Here is a 20078-nt window from a genome sequence, read left to right as displayed (position 1 = left end):
TAAAATAAAACCATGTAAAGATGAAAATACACAGAGACTCTGGATACTGTATGTCATTGTGTTGACTGAGGAAGAAGCAACAGCTGCTAAAAGACATTTAAATATAAATGTTGCTGATTAATCAACATAAATATTTTTAAATTGCCTTGACTTCAAAATTACAGTCAAAAGATATGTTACTTTTGGAGAAGAGGAAATGAGAGGTTGTTGATTCATTCTGGGTTAAGAAAAGTCAGATTTGATCCAGAAAGACTCCCTGAAAAATCTCCAATAGGAGGGGACGGCCCAGATGATTCAACATTTCAGAGTTTCCTCTGAGTTCTACATTCAAAACAGCTTCAAGACTGCTGGTTGAGATGATCAAGCCTCACAGAATATTCTAGTCAGGACTTGACCATAAACTTAAATTTTCTTGAGGTTCCCTAAGATTATCAGCAGGAAGTAGCCTAGAAAACTACTCCCACATTCCAAAAAAACATAGATTATGGATGTTTGTCTTTGTTTAGAGTGTTGGTTACAGGTTGTTATGGATAATGGTTGGGACAAAAGCTAAACAAAGGAGATTAGATTCAGAGTTCTTATTTTGAAAGAAAAGGGGGGGGGGGAGAACTGTGGGACAATGGTCTTGTACCCTGTAAAGATTTGTTACCTGTACTGGTTTAATAAAATGCTGACTGAACAGTAGCCAGGCAGGAATTATAGGCAGGGTGACCAGACTAGGAGAATTCTGGGAAGAGGAAGAGCTTAGTCTGCAGTCATCACCCAGATTTAAAGGAAGCAAGATGAGAACACCTCACTGATAAAGGTACTAAGCCACATGGCTAACAAAGACAAGAATTATGGGTTAATGTAAGATGTAAGAGTTAGTTAATAAGAAGACTGAGATAATAGGCCAACCAGTTTATAATTAATGTAGGCCTCTATGTGTTTCTTTGGGACTCAACAGCTGTGGGACTGGGTGGGACAGAAATCTCTGTCAACAAACATTATTAAGTAAGATTCAAAGGTTAATTCTGGTGTTAAATAAAACACAATAAAATTACAGAGCTCAACAGTAAATCCAAGATGGCTTAAGGAGGGGAAACTACAAACATGAAGACATATTGGTAGAGATTATTCAGCCTCAAAAAGAGGAGTGGAAAAATGGGAAAGTTTCAGAGAAATATCGTAAAAATTAAATGTATCAACATATACACAATGAATCCAGGAGAAAATAACAGAAAAAATATCTGAAAAAAATTACGGCTAAAAGCATCTGTGGTGGTTTGAATGAGCATAGCCCCCATAGGCTCATATGTTTCAAAAGTTGATACCCAGTTAGTGAAACTGGAAAGGATTTAGTGTAGCCTTGGAGGAGGTGTGTCACTGAGGGTTAGAAACAAAAGACTTATGCCATTCCCAATGTGCATTCTTGCTTGTGTTCTCTCTCTCTCTCTCTCTCTCTCTCTCTCTCTCTCTCTCTCTCTCTCTTTCTACCTGAACTCTCAACTTCCTGATGCCATGCCTCTGCTCTACCACCATGGGTACCAACCTTTTAAACAGTAAGTCCCTAATTAGACTTAGTCATGGTATTTTACCACAGCAATAGCAAAGTAACTAAGACAGAGGCTGGTACCAGGAATTGGGGTATTATTGTGGCAGACCTGACCAGATAGTTTTTGGAAGACTTTGGGACTGTGGATTAGGAAAACAGCTGAGCACTCTAAGCAGTAAGAATTTGGAAAACAGTAGTGCTGAGAGCAATGTGGAGAACAGAGGCCCAGCTCAAGAGGTTTTAAAGTGGAACAATGTTAGCAACTTGGCTATAGAACATTCCTGTGATATTCAGGTTAACTCTGTGGCCATTTTCTGTCCTTGTCCTAAGAATCTGCCTGAGGCTAAATTGAAAAGTAGTATATTTATTTCCTTGACAGTAGAGATTTCAAGACAACCTAATATTGACTCTGTCCTGTGGTTATTAGCAATAACTCTTATGTGAGTCTACAATGAAAAAGAGCAATCAGGACAAAAAGAAATACAGAATGCATAGTTTGAAGCAAAAAAGAACACCAAGAAATTTAATATCAGAGCCAAGCCTTGTGGGAAAATAAATGAGATTCAAGAAAGGCCTGCTCCAAAATAGAATAAAGGGAGCCATAGCCTCAGGCAGGGCCCTACCCAACTAAGCTTCCAACCTGTAAAAAGCAAGACTTAGGGAATTTTCTACACTTAAAAGTAACACATGTGATTCAAGGGTGCCAGATTCACTCCAAGTTGATAGTGTCGCTCACACTGGCTTTAAAGTCATGATGGATAGCTGGATGTGGGGTTGTAGAATCTTACTCTGTTGTTAAGGACTTAAGCTGCTGAGGCCTGGTGTGTGGCAGGGAGTCCCTGCATGGAGGTCCTGAAAGGTCATTATATAAAGCAGTGAAAGTGAAGCCAGAATTGTTCAGGAAACCCCAAGACACTGAAGATGTCAAAGCCATGAGATATCTGCCAAGGAGGGCTGCAGACAGACAGTGAAACCAGCCCAGGAGAAAGAAGTGTGCTGCAGGCAGCAAAGCTGGAAGGGAAGAGTCATCTAAGCCTCTGACACCAGACACAGACCTACAGAATTTGAAGCTTTCCCTGGTGGGTTTCAGTCTTGCTTTGGTTCAGTATTTCCTCACTATGCCCCCATTCTACCCCTTTGAAAGGATAATGTATGTTTGAATAATGTTATTTGCTTTTTTTAATTTTACAGAAGATTCAGTGAGAGATGGTCATGAGTGTCAGAAGAGACTTTGGACTTGGAGCTTTTAAACTGTGTTGAGACCATGAAAAACTATGGAGAGTTTTTAAATTGGACTGAACGCATTTTGCATTACTATTTGGTTACAAGCTAATGGGGACCAGGGAGTGGAATGTGGTTTGAATGAAAATGGTCCTGATAGGATCACATATTTAAATATTTGATCCCCATTTGGTAAAACTATTTGGGAAGGATTAGAAGTTGTGTTCCTTGCTAGAGGAAATGTGTCACTAACTGGCCATATGAAGTCTATCCCTCTGAAATTATAAGCCCCAAATTAAATCCTTTCTTTTATAAGTTGACTTGGTCATAGTGTCTTATAATAGCAATAGAAATGTGACAGCATCCCAATTTTGCTAATTTTTAAAATTATTTTATTATTTATTTTGTTTTCATTTTTAGAAAAGGTCTCACTACATAACTTTGACTGACCTCAATATATAAATCACACTAGACTCAAACTCAGAGAGATGCATCTGCATCCCAAGGGATGAGACTGTAGGTGTGTGTATACCACATCATCCTTGGCAAGCACCCCAAAACTGGTGAAAAACATTAGCCTGCATATCCAAAGAGATTTCATGAACTGCAAGTAAGGACAAATGTAGGGCTCTTAATCAATATGCATCCTAATAATGTCACAAACTGAGTGAGAGAGAATTTTGAAAACAGCCAAGACAGTGTCCTAGTTAGCAACTAACTACCAACTTGACACTGCCTAAATCATCTTTAAAAAGTCCCAAGAGAGTGTTTCCTTTATCAGTTTGGTCTATGGACATGTCTATGGGGGATCACCTCCATTATTAATTAATCAGGGGGGACTCAATGCACTATGGGCAGCACCATCCCGAGGCAGGGATAGAAAACCAGCAAACCATGAGCCGGCCTCATTGCCTCAGCAAGCAGCATTCCTCCATGGTCTCTACTTCAAGCTCCGGCCCTGACTTACTCAGCGGCAGACTGTGTCCTAAGAGTGTGAGCCAAATCAGCCCTCTCCTCCTCAAGCTGCTTTGCTAAGTGTTTTATCACAGCAACGGAAGGAAAGAACTGACAGAAAATCAAGTCACCTTACACAACAGAAACCCAATAACAGCAGAACGTGATGAGAAGGGCACAAAGTATTTGAACGAAAAGTCAAAATGCTGTCAACTAAGAATAACGGAAAGGTATCTTTCAAAACTAGAGATAACAGAGACATTCCTAGACAAACATAGTCAGAAAATGTTAGCAAATATGTCTTTAAACCTAAGACAAGTTCTTTAGGTTGAAAGAAAGCAGGCTGCTCAGGTACGTGCTGGTGCACACCTGTAAGTCCAGCAGCCAAGCTAAATGGGGCAGCGTGTGACTTTGAGGTCAGACTGGACCACATGGTAAGCTGCAGGCCAGCCTGGGAGGGAGACAAGTAGGAAGGGAGAGAAAGGAATGGGATAGAACTCAAATATTCTGACTACACCTTAAAAAACAAAGCTAATAGAGGTCACTTCATGAGTACATATTAAAAATAATTGGGGCTAGAGAATTTAGCTCTGAGGAAGAGTATTTACCCAGAATTCACAAAGCCTTTGGCTCCATCCTCAGCACTGAAAATAATTAATAATTACAACAATAACAACTGCATATTTCCTCACTCTTCTCTTGACTTACTTAAAAAGCATTATATGACCTGCAAGAAGCAGAGGCCAGAATACAGTTGACTAGTAGTTACCAGAGAACAGGAAGGCAGTGGGGATGTCAAGCTGAGCAGGGGTTTCCTATCTGAAGTTGGTTACTGGATGCTGAAGGCAATAGTCTGGATCAGGAGCTCACACTCATGCCTGCTATTTGATATGTGGGACAGTGTTAAGGCCATGGCAGATGATTGATAAGACCTGCTTTAATATTATTTCCACTCATATTAGAAGGCATAGAACATTGGACCTGATATAATCCATGAATTACATATATGTTTGCAAAAGGAAAAAAATAACCTCTACAGTTATTTTACTGAAGGCATTTCCTGGTAAGACCTCATTCTAAGGAAAATTTCAATGTTATTCTCTCCCTTCATTTACTCATCAAAGTACACACATCTGCTTTTCAGTGACAAACTTTTTTCTGATTAAGTTCTTGCTAAAGAATATGATACTAAACTATTCGATTCATATCAAAATGGTTATTATAACTGTAGAGGATGATCTAATGTAAACAACTTTCTATGATAGTACCGTCAACTCCACAGGATGAGGAATCACAAATGGGACAAGCCACTGGGCATGCCTGTGAGGGATTATCTAGACTAGACTGACCTAATACAAGAAGAAAGGGGCAGAGCTCCAACACTCATTTCTCTCTGGTTACTACCTATGATGCAATGGGCCTGGGTGCCTAAGCTTTCTTCCTTCCATTTCTGCCCTATCATGATGAACTGCACCCTCAAACTGTGAGGCCAAATGAAGGCCTCCTTCCTTCAGTTCTTTTGTCAGGGTAATTTGTCAGAGCGTCAAGAAAAGCAATGAAGGCACTTGTAAAATTCCTCCTGTAAGCCTGGCACACATCTCAATATTCAGTGGCTAGAAGTGAGAGAATTAAACATCCAGGCTAGCCTTGGCTACCCAGTGAGATCCTGTCAATAAGAGGTAAGTAGTTTTGTTTTTAGATAGAACTTACCAGGTAGACGATATGAAGGTCATTCTCTAAAACAAAGCCTTTCATTGCTCTTTGGAGGTCAGCAAAAATATCTAGGGTATCAGTTGGAGAAAGTGAGGAAGAGAGAGTAGCCGATCCAAGATGAGTTGGGTGATACACCTTTCCTGAGTGGAGAAAACAGGAGCAAAGGTTAAAACAAAAGAAAGCACTGTCCTTCTCTACTACGTGTTAACGCTCTTGGCTCTCATCAAAACAATAACCAGAACCTTATCGAACATGTAGAAATTTATGAGCAAAAGCTAAAAAGTGAGTATAATATAAAGAGTGGGCATTTTTACATGAGAGCTTGTGTTTACCTCCCGACCCATCACTGGGCTCTGCCACCTGGATGAACTCATTTTCTAACAGCCATGTCACACAGGCATCAATTGCTCCAAGTTGAACATCATCTTGATTTCTCTGCTTTCCCTGACTCCCTTCCTTTATGCCGGCGGCCAAGAATGTGCAGGAGGCATAAGTTTGCAGATCTTGTGATGTACTTGCCACTCCGCCAACGATTATCTGAGAGAAAATGTTTGAAAAGTTCTGTAATTTTTATAAGCTGTGTAGAGCCTCTAGACATCAAGCAAATGAAGTGACTTTATTTTCTTAGGTCTCTTCAGTCTCTATGTAGAGATGCTTTATGAAATCTTTTGTCATCACACATTACAAACACAGATGATAGCTACTGACAGCATTTTCCTGGAAAGTAAATATAACATTTTCTCATAGAAAAAAAAGGAACTTAGGTAAGTCGTTATACATATAGAGGAGGTGGGAACGACTCACAGCCACGAGTCTGATCAGGCTCTGCTCCTTCCTCTAGAACACATGGCCGTGTAGAATACTACTCTTGAATCCTTCCCATTCAGAAGGACAACAGGGCAGGAAAAGATGAAGTTAGTATTCAGTGTGCATTGCCTTGGCTGGCATCTAACTTGTGAAGCTCATACCCCAGCCTCCAGTATGCTAGAATAAGAAGCCTGCACCGCAGATCCAGCCCTTCTGTAAACTTAATTTTTTATAACTTGATTTGATTCTAATGTTCACATATATTTATTATCTGAATAGAAGAACTATGGTTCATTTTGACATCTTTTCTTTAAACTTAAAAAAATAATATATCAAAAGTAAAAGATGAGCCACAGTTAACAGCTCAGTACTAGAGTACACACATAGCCTGAGTTCTATTCTCTATTCCTTATGCCACACAAAAAAAAGATATAAAAAAGAACTATAGTTCATTTGGTTGTATAATTGTTTTGAAATAGATTGATATGGTAGTATTTTAAGCTATTTTAAGCTCCAAAAATAACTACATATTCGTGTAAGTAGAGTACACGTAAAGATGAGGTGCCAGGCACTGAGGAACTTCTTAGAACTTAATATGATATTATGTTTCTAGCATTTTTAGCTGTTATTACTTTTGGCTTATTCATTGTAATGCTGTAAGAATTTTGAACAGTGGCTGATACACACTTGCTGGATGCATGACTACAACCCAAGCTGTACTTAGTAAATTGTGCTAATTTCTGTAATTCCTGGACAAACTATTTCCTAACTGCCCTTACATTTCTTTATATAATTTATATCTTAGCTGCATTCCTATGATGCTACTGAATTAAATAACAGAAGAGAGAGAAAAAAACTACATATTCATATATATATTTATATATATATACATATATATAAATGTATGTGTATATATATGTATACATGTACCAAAATTTATTTATCAACTTAATTCACAGAGCCTGAAGAACTATGTATATATGTATTACATTTAAATATATGTGAGAGGGCTGGAGAGATGGCTCAGAGGCTAAGAACACTGACTACTCTTCCAGAGGTCCTGAGTTCAATTCCCAGCAACCACATGGTGGCTCACAGCCATCTGTAATGAGATCTGGTGCCCTCTTCTGGCCAGCAAGCATACATACAGACATACATACAAAACCCTGTATACATAAATAAATAAATCTTTAAAATATATATATATATATATGTGTGTGTGTGTGTGTGTGTGTGTGTGTGTGTGAGAAACAGAGTCACACTTGGGAAGGCTATAAATATAACAATCTTATTTTGCTTTTGTTTGTGTTTTTTGTGTGTGTGGGGGGGGGGGTCTTTGAAATAAGGTTTCTTTGTATTGTCCTGGCTGTCCTGAAACTCTATCTGTAGATCATGCTTGCCTCAAACTCAGAGATCTGTCTGCCTCTGTCTCCTGATTGCTGGGAATAAAGGCATGGGCCACCACTGCCAGGCAACAATCTGTTTAAAAAAAAAAACAAAACCCTCAACTCAGATTTTCGCATCCTCAAATTTCAATGGACATAAAAGAGTAATGGTGGTTCCTGAACTCCTACCTCCAGAATAGCTCGTTTCATGCTAGCAGTGATGTCTCCATGTCTCTGCAGACAGCTGTGCACAGGCTCCAGAGATCCTCGAAGCAGAGCGATGCCTTTCGATTTCTCAGAGTTCTTACAAACTAGGATACTTTCACCTACAAATGAAGCCACACGTCTTCTGAGTTCCAGCCCATTCCCGCAAGTCACTGCTGAGGACAAGTTCTGACCCACTGAGGAGACAGGAGGTACTAGAGGTTGTGTCGGTCACAGAGTCCTAAGTCACGGCTCTGGGTGTGAACTCTGGACAGATGATCAAAGTGTCACCAGAAAGCATACGGTACCCAGCTTCTAGATGATTTTTAGCTGAAGGCCAGAGAAGCAGCAAGCACAAGAGCTCTTGTCCTCTATAAACACTGTCCTAGGAAGACAGCTGCTCCTCTGTCCCACCACTTCTCCACACTTTCCTGCCCTTTGCCAAAAATACCGTAAGACCCCACACCAAACAGCTTTAGCAGGCCTCACCCCTTTTCTATGAAGCCTCCATGCACCTAACAGAACTTTAACACAGAATAGAGCATATAAGCCTTTCCCTATCCAACTGTTCTCGTTCTTCCTCTCTCTCTCTCTCTCCTCAACCTGGTATTATAACAGACTTTTGCTAGGGACTCTCTCTCTCTCTCTCTCTCTCTCACGCACACACAACTGCAGTTTCTCCTTCCTTCTCTCTTCCCATTCCCCCCCATACATTATCCCACCCCTATAACCCCACCTCACCCCGATCCATTCCTCCGTTTCTATTCAGAAAAGGGCAGGCCTCCCATGGGTATCAACCAAACAAGGCATATCAAGCTGCAGTAAAACTCCCTTGTAATAAGGCTGGGCAAGACAACCCAGTATGAGGAAGAGTCCCAACAGCCAGCCAAAGCATTAGGGACAACCCCTGCTCCCACTGTTAGAAGCCCCACAAGAGGACCAAGCTACACAAGTGTAACATGTGCAGAGTGCCTAGGTCAGTACCATGCAGGCTCCCTGATTGTCAGTGCAATCTCTGTGAGGCCCTATGAGCTCTATTTAGTTGATTCTGTGGGTTTTCTTGTGGTATTCTTGACCTCCTTTGACACCTAAAATTCTTCCTCCTGTGCTCCAAACTTCCAAACACAATCTTCCCCCAAACATGGTCAGATCTGTCACAGCAGTACCACAGTATCCTGGTACCAGTTTGTCTTAGCTAGGGTTACTATTGCTGTGATGAAACACCATGACGAAAAGCAAGCTGGGGAGGAAAGGGTTATTTGGTTCACTTTCTCATTGTAGTCTGTCTTTGAAGGAGGGCAGGAACTCATGTAGGGCAGGAACCTGGAGGCAGGAGCTGATGCAGAGCCCATGAAGGGGTAATGTTTACTAGTTTGTTCCTTATGTTTTGCTCAGTCAGACTGCTTAAAGAACCCAGGACCACTAGGCCAAGGAAGGTACCACCACCATGGGCTAGGCCTTCCACAATCAATCACTAATTAACAAAATGCCTTACATCTGGATCTTATAAAAGAATTCAATTGAGGTTCCCTCCTTTCAGATTAGCTTGAGCCAAGTTAATTTAAAATTAGGCAGCACCAGAGTGCTGGGTGGTGGTGGCACACACCTTTAATCCCAACACTCAGGAGGCAGAGGCAGGCAGATCTCTGTGAGTTCAAGACCAGTCTGATCTACAGAGTGAGTTCCAGGACAGGCTCCAAAGGTTACACAGAGAAACCCTGTCTCAAAAAGAAAAAAAAAAAAAACCACCAGCAACAACAACAAAAAAAACCACCCTGGGGTATATTTTAAAGGTGACTGCAGTGATCAACCAGTAACTCTGATTGCAGAATTCAACCAATCTGGTCTGACAATGGAGACCAGGCACTCAAAATTAGACTAAAGTCAGCACCGTAATTAACTACAAGAAACAAAAGTAGGCCCAGTCTGCCCAGTCATTCCCAGCTGTGCCACTCAGATTCCCAGCTACACTAGCAATACCGGCCTATTCCTGCCAAGCCAGAAAACCCAGAACTGGCTGTCTCTCTAGACATTTGTGATACAATGACACAAGACAGCAAAGAATTGGAAAATCAACAAAATTCCAATGATGAACCCTAAAGAAACAGGGAGCAGGAACGAACAGATAAAGGTTACACATAATCCTCTCAAAGATGTTCTATGAAGTATAAGAATGTTAAAATGAAATAAATTTAGAAAATAAGATATAAACAAAGTGAGAAATTTAACAAAGAAATAGAAACAATAAAATTAAAGACAAATTCCAAAGAAGAAAAGCCTAGCGGCCAAACTCTCAACCGGAGCTCAGACAGACGGAGAACCAGGGCACCCCCAGACCGACTGAAACGAACTTAAACGACTGTAGTCAAAAGACTCATTTTTGCATAATAGAAGCCAAAGTGAAAGAGATAGGGAATAAAAAGCTAATAAAGAAATAACGGCTAAAAATGTAAGCAAATCTAGGGAGAGAGGGTGACAGCAGGTATAGGAAGCACAGAAGTCTCTAATATAACCCAAAGAGCTCACCAAGACACATAATACCAAATCTCAGACCTCCAGAGAGATGGCTCAGTGGTTGGCAGCACTTGTTGCTCTTCCGGAGGACCTGGGTTCCATTTCCAGCACCAATAAAGCAGGCAGCTCACAGTCATCCACACCCTCTTCTAATCTCTGAGGGCACCAGACAAACATAGGGTAAGGCAAAACACCCATACCATAAAGGTAATTTTTTTAATTCAAAGGCAGGGAGGTGGGGCACAGCTTAGTGGTGGAGTGTTCTCCTATCATGTGTGAGGACTTGGGTTCAATCCCCAGTAGTACAAAACAATAAAACCTTAAAAAAAAATTCAAAGGAGAAACTCAGAGAAGAATTTGAGCAAGGTGCAACAACCATTTCTTGGTAACTTCAAACCTCAAAGAAAGGTTCTCCAATCTATAAAGATCTCACAATGGATACAAATTCTCATATGATCCCAGGATCTCAAGTTCCCCAGGATTTTCCATTGGCCCCTGGTCTAAAAATGATTGGAAGTCCCAATGTGCATCAGAGTGAACAATGTGCATCAGAGTGGCATGCAAGAGTCCTCGAGCACACCAGTGAACCCAGTCACCCAAGGTTCTTCACACGTAGCTCAGGTTCACCATATCCACAAGATTCTCAAGCCCCTCCAAGGACACATTTCTCCCAATGATCCAAGGAGGCAGCAGAAGCAGTGCACAGTGTTCACCAAGGAGCAAAAGCTGGTCTTGCAAGTACATTTTGATAAGTGGATGTACCTGAACCAAAAGCAATGCATGGAACTCTCTGAAATGTTAGGCTTGGGGGAAGTTGAATATCAAGATCTGGTTCAAGAACAGAGAGCTAATCGCAAAAAGGCTCAAGAACTGCTTGGTAATCCTGGCTGTGGATCTCATGACAGAACAGATTCTCCCACAGGCCATGTTCCTCTTGTTACATCTGCAGTGCAGATTCACAGTATCAGAGCCCTTGCAGAATCAGCTCTACTCCTCACCTTAGCTCCTCAAGTAACTCCTCAGACCATGAACCCAACTTCTCCACTGCTGATCGGATGTTTGAGGTGGAATGCTTCAAGAGCCCAGTTAGGGAGAGGCAGCAGAGGCAGAAGGATATAGAACTAGCTGAGAAAGGAGGCCACCAATCACATAGTAGGTATGGACTTCTCGAATATTGTGTCCTTCCTAGTGCATCAGCCACCTCAGATTCTAAGCATGAGACACAACCGGGTGTCAGTGCTCCTCCTGTATTCAGCCATTTGAATATTGCCCCACACTCGGAATCTATCTTCTCCATGGGTCAGAGGCCATCACTCATGACCCCTCCTCCTCAATTCAGTTCCTTGAACAATTCACTAGACCAGGCATCCATTTTCTCCAAGATTGACTGGACCTGTGAGGAGATCTTGAAAAAGAATTAGAGATGCAGGGAGCAGAGGCAGCAAAGGAAGAAGGCTAGAGAACTCCCACAGATGGGAGGCCAGGATTCCCATGCTAAACGTGCCAGCCCCAATGGTACTGTCCTCATGGCCTCTGCTTTTGAGGATTCCTCATCCCAGAGACAATTGGGTGTCAATTCTCCTCAAGTCAGCCCTTCCATTATTTCTCCAGACTCAGAATCCATGTTCTCCATGTGGGGAGCCCATTCCATGACAGATTTCCTCCTCCCCTCAGCCTAAGTAGTTTCCTAGAGCCAGATTCCATCTTTTCCATTAATCAGACCAATGAGTGTCTCTTACATGAAGCAATGAAGTGTGCACAAGCTGGCCAATCCCCAGCTGCTGAAGACAGAATCCCTGGTCAGTCTGCCCACCCGGCACCAGCCCAAGATCCAGACCCAGTCTGTCCCCCAGTTTCCAGCACTGCTTCAACAGCAGCTGTAGAGGCAGCCACCAAGACCGCTGGGACGGAAAGTGAGACTGAATCAGCTGGCCCCACTCCGGTCTTCGAGAATGATCAAGGCTGCAAGGACAACACAGATCAGCTCTTTACTGAAAATCTCTGTAAACTGGATGCTCTCCTAGGCCATGCGTCACAACCTGACTTATGTGACGACTTTCCACTGCTTGACTTCTTTTAAGGACTCCTGATCCTGTCGTGCCTTCAACTACCACAGAATGGAGAGCACAGGCAGTTTCCACCACCCCGTTCAGTTTTCTTTGCTGAGACAAAATTCTAACTCTATGCATCCCAGGTTGACCCTTAATATTCAGAGAACTGTCTGCTTTCATTCCCACAATTCTGTTACTACAATTTGAGGATGAGAATTTGGACACAAGACTATTAATTGTTCAGGGTTTTTGTTTCTGTTCAGGGTTAACTGTTTATTATGTAAATACAATATGCAAAAGTTGTGCAGATCTTGTGAGAGAGAGAGCATTTCTTCACATTGCTCAGGATGCCTATACAATTCTGGCTATCCTCTTTCTGCACACAGAATTGTGAGTTTCTCAGTGTAAGCTAATACACCTGGACTATGAGCATCTCTCTTGAATTAGCGAGTTGTATTAATCTATTAATACTATTCATACCTTATCTTTAAATCAATAAATTGACTTTAGTGAAAAAAATTCAAAGGCAAAGAAAACGTTCTAAAAATCAGTAAGTATTAAGAAATATATACACATAGGGAAGCCCATGAAACAATGAAAAAGTTTTAACAGAAGCCCCACAGGCCAGAAAAGTCAGATATTACACTCAGTGCAGAAGGACAAACCTGGCCAAATACACTTTACCTAGCTAAGCTATTCTTTGGAAATGAGGAAAAAAACAAAAATCTTCCCCAGACAAACAAAAGTTAAAAGAACTCATTGCAATGAGGACTGCCTCACAGGAATTAGATAACAGTCTTCTTCAGATTGTGTTAATATTAATTAATAACATAAAATATAGGAAAGTTCAAAAATCAATAGTTTATTGAGAAGCATTCAAAATACTTTGTACTAAAATGGTATTGTATGAAGTGATTTTACCTCTAGCATGACAACCCACAGGCAAGTCTATTAAGACAGGTGTAACTAAAATATTGTCTAAGGATAAAAATTACAAAATTATGTTTTGACATTAAAATATATGGGTGGGAAAATAAAAGCATAGAGCTATATGCAATCAAACTTATTACCAACTTTATTTTTTACTATATGAAAATTTTTATTAAAAAACATTTTACATATACATATGTGTGCATTTGCTATCATTCATGCCTGAGAACAAAGAAAACTACTTATTTCCAATTCAGCATGGGGAGTGGGTTCCCAAAAGCCAGTTCAAGCACCAGGGACAGGCCTTGATCCCACTGCTAGGAGCCCCACAAACACAAGCTACATAACTGTCACACACACACATTGAGAGAGTCTAGGTCGGTCTCAGGCTGGTTCCCTAGCTGTCAGTCCAGAGCCCATGAGCTCCCACAAGTTCAGGTCAGCTGTCTCTGTGGGTTCCCCTGTTATGACCTTGAACTCATACAATCCTTCCTCCCTATCAACAGGACTCTCAGAGCTCTGCCTAGTGCTTGGCTGTGGATCTCTTCATCTGTTTCCATCAGTTACTGGATGAAGGCTCTCTGATGACAATTAGGACAGTCACCAATCTGATTACAGGAGAAGGCTAGTTTAGACACCCTCTCCACTATAGCTAGGAGTCTTAGTTGGGGTCATCCTGTGGATTCTTGTGAGATTCCCTGGTACCAGGTTTCTCCCTAACCCTAAAATGGCCCCCCATCAAGATATCTCTTTCAATATTCTCCCCTCTGTCTTGCCCCCAAGCATAGATTTTTTTTTAAAAAAAAAGGGGGGGGGGTTGGGGGGATTTGTTATTTCCTGTTTAAGGACCTCTATCATATTCATAAAACTACCTTAAGGTCTTGTTCTTGTGCTTCAGTTATGTTGCAGCACTCAGGGCCTGCTGTGGTAGGGCTGCTGGGCTCTAAGGGAGCCATTGTTCTGGTTGTTAGTGACAGTTTTTATGCTGGGTGTCAGGCATCTGCTTCCCTGGCTAGAGAGCTTATTATCAGCTTTATCTAGCCTTTTATATTTTATGTAAACTTTATAATGTAAAAAATCTAAAGCATACACTAGGGAAAACCATCAAAATACAAAGATAGAAACAAAGGAAGAAAGTATATACAAGAAAATAAATTGTAAATGTCAGTAGGAGGTCCTGACTGTCAGAACACGGTCCAAGAATAGAGTAATGTGATGGGAATTCTGAGTGCTGGTTAGAAAACTCCAAGTAAACAAGACAAGAGTCTTGTAATCTCTGTTCTTCCACAGCACGGGTTGTTCTTGGAATGTGCTTTTGGGCCCCTCCCAGGCACAGTGGAGAGAAGTCAGTTTACTTCAGATTATCCATTACAACCGGCTAATGTCATTTGGTTATATGCCTCTGTGCAAAAATGTTTTTGCCTTGTGTGGCTTGTCCTTTTGATTGCACACTTTGCTCAGATGACTTTTCTTAATCCTCAGAGTAAAAACTGGCTGATGCTCTGAATAAAGCTGACTACTGCAGAGATTTTACAGTGCCTCATTTTTAGACTCCATCTCCCAGGTCCCACCACCTTAAAAGCAGTAAGTAAACACTGACTATCATTTAGCAATTAGTCTTAATTATAAGACTGAATAATAAGACGTGAAGTAATTTTTGCTTCTTTTTTGGTATTTAATTCAAAAACTACTTCATTGTTTAAGTCAAAACTTTTATTTGGATTTCTGATAAAAGCATCATTACTTGCTGGTGCAAGTTGTCCCAGTTCAGAGACAAAATGCAGTACTTCTTAGTTCTTGGCGCCCTGTCCGGCTTGGGAGTAAACACTAAAAGGTCCACATGAGATGTTAGGAAGATGGATCCATGGCTCAAGTGCCTACTGCGCAGGCATGAAGACCTGAGTTCATACCCAGCCCCCGTAAGACCCAGGCGGTGGCTTGCATCCTTAGCCCCAGCATTGGTGGGGCAGAGACAAACAGAACCTGAGTGCTTGCTGGAAAAATGGCAAACTCCAGGTTCAGTGAGATACTCTGTCTCAAAATTTAAGGTGGAAGAAGTCTGGACAATGCCTCAATGAGTGAAAAAACTTATTCTTCCAGAGAAACTGAGTTTGGCTCCCAGCACCCATGCTGGGCAGCTCAAAACTGCTTATGACTCCAGTTCCAAGAGATCCAGGCAAGTGCACTCACATGTGCATACCCCATCAGATATGCACATATACATAAAAATATAAAATATTTGAAATAAGATGGAGAATGAAGAGAAAATATCCAGTGTGGACCTCTGCTCTACATATGCATGGCTGGGCATGGGCAAGGGTGCCCATAGCTACATACACCACACCTATTGATAAAAGAGGAAAAAGAAGCAGACATAGAAATTGAAATCATCTTCTAGCTAATAAAATCACAAATCTTGTTCTTTATATAATACTGAATCATTTCACTACATATAACACAAAAGAAAAACCTTAATTCTCTACCAGAAGAAAACCAATAGTTAACAAATGAAAATCATATTCACTATAAATATTAAATAACCCAAGAGGAGAACATTAGTGCACTGTATAATAAAGAAATATATCACAATAAGAAATAGCCAGGTACCAGTCAGCTTCCAAGTAGACCGTCTGTCTGCAATGCCCTGACAACTATATCCAAACTCACCCATGGTGTCTACGCCTTTCCTGCCAGCGCGGCCAACCATCTGCTTGTAGGTGAGGATATCTAAAGGCTGGCCACCAAAAACTGGAGTGCGAATAATCACCCGGCGTGCAGGAAGATTCACTCCCGAAGAAAGAGTAGACGTTGCTGCCAAGACCCGAATAAGACCTTGACGGAAGGCTCCTTCGATGATATCTCTCTCCTCAAATGTAAGACCTAAATAAAGTACAGATCCCAAAACATATTACCACAGAAGCAATGTACTTGACTACGTATAAGCAGATTTGAGAGTCCACACAAGCCTTTAAAGATCTTTTAAACAACAGTTAAAATTATAAACAAACACATCATCAGTCTACCTATTTAAGAGTATAATCTTCCATCTTTAGACATTCTTAGGCAGTTCAGCAACATTATCTATGTTCTAGGTGGAACTGATGGTTTCTGCCGAAACTACTTATCCTGCTGTTGTCCAAAGAAAACAGCAGCAGGTCAAGTGAGTGGGGCTGTGGTCCAATCCAATTTTAGTTATAAGAACAGACAGCAGGCTGAATTTAACTGCATACTACTGGTTAACAACCCTGGACTTTGTGTGTGCATATGCACGTACACATACACATTTTTAAATTTATTTTAAAATTTTATCATGGTTATTTATCATTAAAATTATATATGTACTATATAAGATGAAAGTTGAATAAAACTGAAAGGATTAAATTTCCAATCTTGAAAACATTCTTCTTTTCTTCCCCATACCAGCATTTATTAATCAACAATTTTCTCTGGAGCGCCCAGATTTTCATTCATGATCATATTTCATCTTTATAACAACCTCTGGCAAACTCATTAAAGAAAACATTCCTATGATACAATCTTAACACACATGACCACAGATGAAGCTCTTCACCCAGTGACTGTCACACACCAGAGACTCTGACAGCCCACCCATCGGGTTTTTCACTTCTAGTCCTCTTCAATTCAATGACAGTTTCTAAAACAAATTTAACTTTGCTGTGTCTGTGAGCCTATCTCAATTCTTGACATAAGAGGAAACGAAGTAACATCGAATTTGAGTAGAAAGTGTTACTCTAACATAAATTTTAAGGAAACAACATATAGACAAGTAAGACTTTTAGAATTTGCTTTCCCAGTGATTAGAAAAAATTCATTATTTAGCATAGTCATACAATCCAGACAAGTAAGCTTAAAAATTTTGCTTTACTCTGGTTTGACTAATCCACTGTTTCTCAAAATGAAATATACAAATATTAAGTGTGATTAACAAGAAATAAATTCACATAAACACAAAAATGAAGAAATTATAAAAGTCTGGTGAGGTTTTTTAATTTTTTTCTATTTATTTTATTATTTCATGTGCTTTTGTGTGAACCCATATGCGCATTATGTGTGTACAGGAGCCCAGAGACCAGACGAGGGCGTATCAGATCCCCTGAGTGACTTACAGGTAGTTCACAACATGAGTCTTGGGAATCAAACTCAGATCCTCTACAGAAGTAACGAGAGCTCTTGATCAGAGCTCCAGCCTGTGCTGAAAACATCTTAACACAAGATGATGAACCGGGAATACCTGCATGATGAAATGCTACTCCCCAAGGCACAGTGTTCTTCAACACAGAGTCCAGTCCTGAAGGCGAGCGCTTCAGATGATCCACCACTTCCAGAAGGCTCTTTTGCTCTAGATTCACTGGTGGAAATTCAGATGGTTTTACTAATCCTGTCAAACATACACACACAAATAAATAAGTAAATAAATCACCAACTGTACAAGTTTCTTTGCTTCATTGGTTGTTACCTGCCAAGTGATGACAGAAATAAATATAAGGTTCAGAAACTGCCACATACTATCCACTATGCCACATCCGTGATCTTTTAGAGCCATTGACCCAGAACACTATGATACAAACAAGACAGGGCTGCAAGCTTCATAGACAGTTCTAAGAATGTATCCCAAAGTTAGGAAGATCAGCTTTTCAAAGGAGGGGAGCAAAGGGGTCCTGCTGGAGAAAGCAGATTACCACTTGTTACGGTTTGAACAGAAAATGCTCCCTGCAGGCTCATGGTTAATACCTAGTCCTCAGATGGTGGAAGTTTTAGGAGGTTGTGGAGCTTTTGTAGGTGAGGCCTGGCTGAGAGCATGGGCCACTGGAGGGACACCTTTATGAGTAAAGCCCACCTGTGGTTCTAGCCCTTGCCATCTGCTTCCTGTCTGCTGCCACGTTGGTGGAGCCTGACTCACTTGCTTCTGCTTCCATGAACTCTCCCACATCTTCCCACCATGATGGACTTGTATGTACCCTGTGTAACCATGAACCAAAACAAGCCTTCCCTTTCTTTTCTTTTATTTTATTTTTTGGTTTTCGAGATAGGGTTTCTCTGTGGCTTTGGAGCCTGTCCTGGAACCAGCTCCTGTGGACCAGGCTGGCCTCGAACTCAGAGATCCACCTGCCTCTGCCTCCCAAGTGCTGGGATTAAAGGCGTGCACCACTACTGCCTGGCATCTTCCCTTTCTTAAGTTGCTTCTGTCACAGTTACAACACACAAGTAAAGTCCAAACGTCAAAGTCCTTGTTCAAGATGTGTCCCGCCAACCAGCACATCAGCACTGCCTGGGACCCCAGCTCTCCCTGGTTCCTCTGTCACTAAGCTAACAGTCACACATATGTAACAAAGATGCAGCGGGCGGTGTTGGTACACGCCTTTAATCCCAGCATTTGGGAGGCAGAGGCAGGCGGATCTCTGTGAGTTCGAGGTCAGCCTGGTCTACAAGAGCTAGTTCCAGGACAAGCTCTAAAGCTACAGAGAAACCCTGCAACACCGCCTGCTGAAATGTGCCTTTTAGAGTTACTTTTAAACACAGGAAGTCTTATCTTCTTAAAGAATTGCCCAGACTTCTAGATTCCTAAACTTTCAAAGCTTCATTAAAAACCTATTTTAATATATAACTTATATTTTGTGTATTTTTACTTTTTAGGCAAACTTTTCTTAAAATTCTGAGGATACACATAGGGTTACCTATGTTCTGTTCTGCTAAAAACAATAAAAGTATAAGTTATTACTCAGCAGTACGTGTGTACATGCATGTGTTCATGTATGTGAAGGTGAACACGTGTGCACATGCATGTAGAGATAAGAGAACAACTTCAAGTGCTGTTCCTCGGAATCTTCATCTTCTTTTGAGGTACGGCTCCACACTAGCCTGGGTTCTGAAGTAAATCAGGCTGGATGGCCGACAACATCCGTCTCCACCACCCACCCTGAGTGGGATTACAAACAACACTAGGCTTGGCTCACCTTTTTAAAACATGGTTCTAGAGATCAAACTCATGTCTCTGTATTTGCAAGGCAAGCACTTTACAGCTAAGTGACCCCCCTCAGCCCAAAAAAGGACATTTTAAGGTTAAAAAAATTGGTAAGAGAATTCCAAATTGTAAGCACATTTATAAAAAATGTGCTACTCTATTTTCATGGAGAAAATAAACAGACCAGACCAGGCTCCAATCCAAAAACTGCATTTAGGAACCACTACTCCAAATCACAATAACAAAACCTAATAGAAGACGATGAAGACTCCAGTCCTTCAGGAGTATGCTGTCATAGAACGATATAAGCATATATTTTAGCCTGGTATAGACAGCACCAGGGAAGATGGGCCTGGACAGGATACTGCACTGACAGTTAGCCCGAGTATATGCACACATTCTCTATGAAGAGGACAAAAAGAGATTAGAGTGACAAAAGCAGCCTTGCCGAGAATACCTAGCTGACACACAGTGACAGTGACAGAGCAGGGACACACTTTGCTACTGCCATCACCAGTACTACCATCCACACAGTAAGGATGGAGGATTCTACTGTCATCACGAGTACTACCGTCCACACGGCAAGGATGAGGATTCTACTGTCATCACCAGTACTACCGTCCACACGGCAAGGATGAGGATTCTACTGTCATCACCAGTGCTACCGTCCACACAGCAAGGATGGAGGATTCTACTGTCATCACCAGTACTACTGTCCACACAGTAAGGATGGAGGATTCTACTGTCATCACGAGTACTACCGTCCACACGGCAAGGATGAG

The 20078-nt window shown here is 41.2% G+C and overlaps 1 protein-coding gene across 3 annotated transcripts in view; it reads right to left on the bottom strand.

The window, feature by feature from the left end:
* Polq (DNA polymerase theta) overlaps positions 1-20078 on the bottom strand; it is an 85105-nt gene that overhangs the window by 53297 nt on the left and 11730 nt on the right. For all 3 annotated transcript variants that reach the window (XR_007229580.3, XM_048422437.3, XM_087899943.1), the window contains 5 exons: positions 17566-17712; positions 15981-16193; positions 7804-7940; positions 5755-5959; positions 5420-5562 (listed from right to left, as the gene is read on the bottom strand). Coding sequence is in view for 2 of the 3 variants with exons in the window: in XM_048422437.3 (XP_048278394.3) it covers positions 5420-5562; positions 5755-5959; positions 7804-7940; positions 15981-16193; positions 17566-17712 (845 nt within the window). In the remaining variant the exon portion in view is untranslated. The remainder of the gene's footprint in view (positions 1-5419; positions 5563-5754; positions 5960-7803; positions 7941-15980; positions 16194-17565; positions 17713-20078) is intronic.

Source organism: Myodes glareolus, chromosome 2, assembly GCF_982192425.1.
Source record: "Myodes glareolus chromosome 2, mMyoGla1.1, whole genome shotgun sequence".
In the NCBI taxonomy this organism is placed as follows: domain Eukaryota; kingdom Metazoa; phylum Chordata; class Mammalia; order Rodentia; family Cricetidae; genus Myodes; species Myodes glareolus.
Note: the sequence above shows the minus strand (reverse complement) of the source record. Positions and strands in the feature narration are given on the sequence as shown.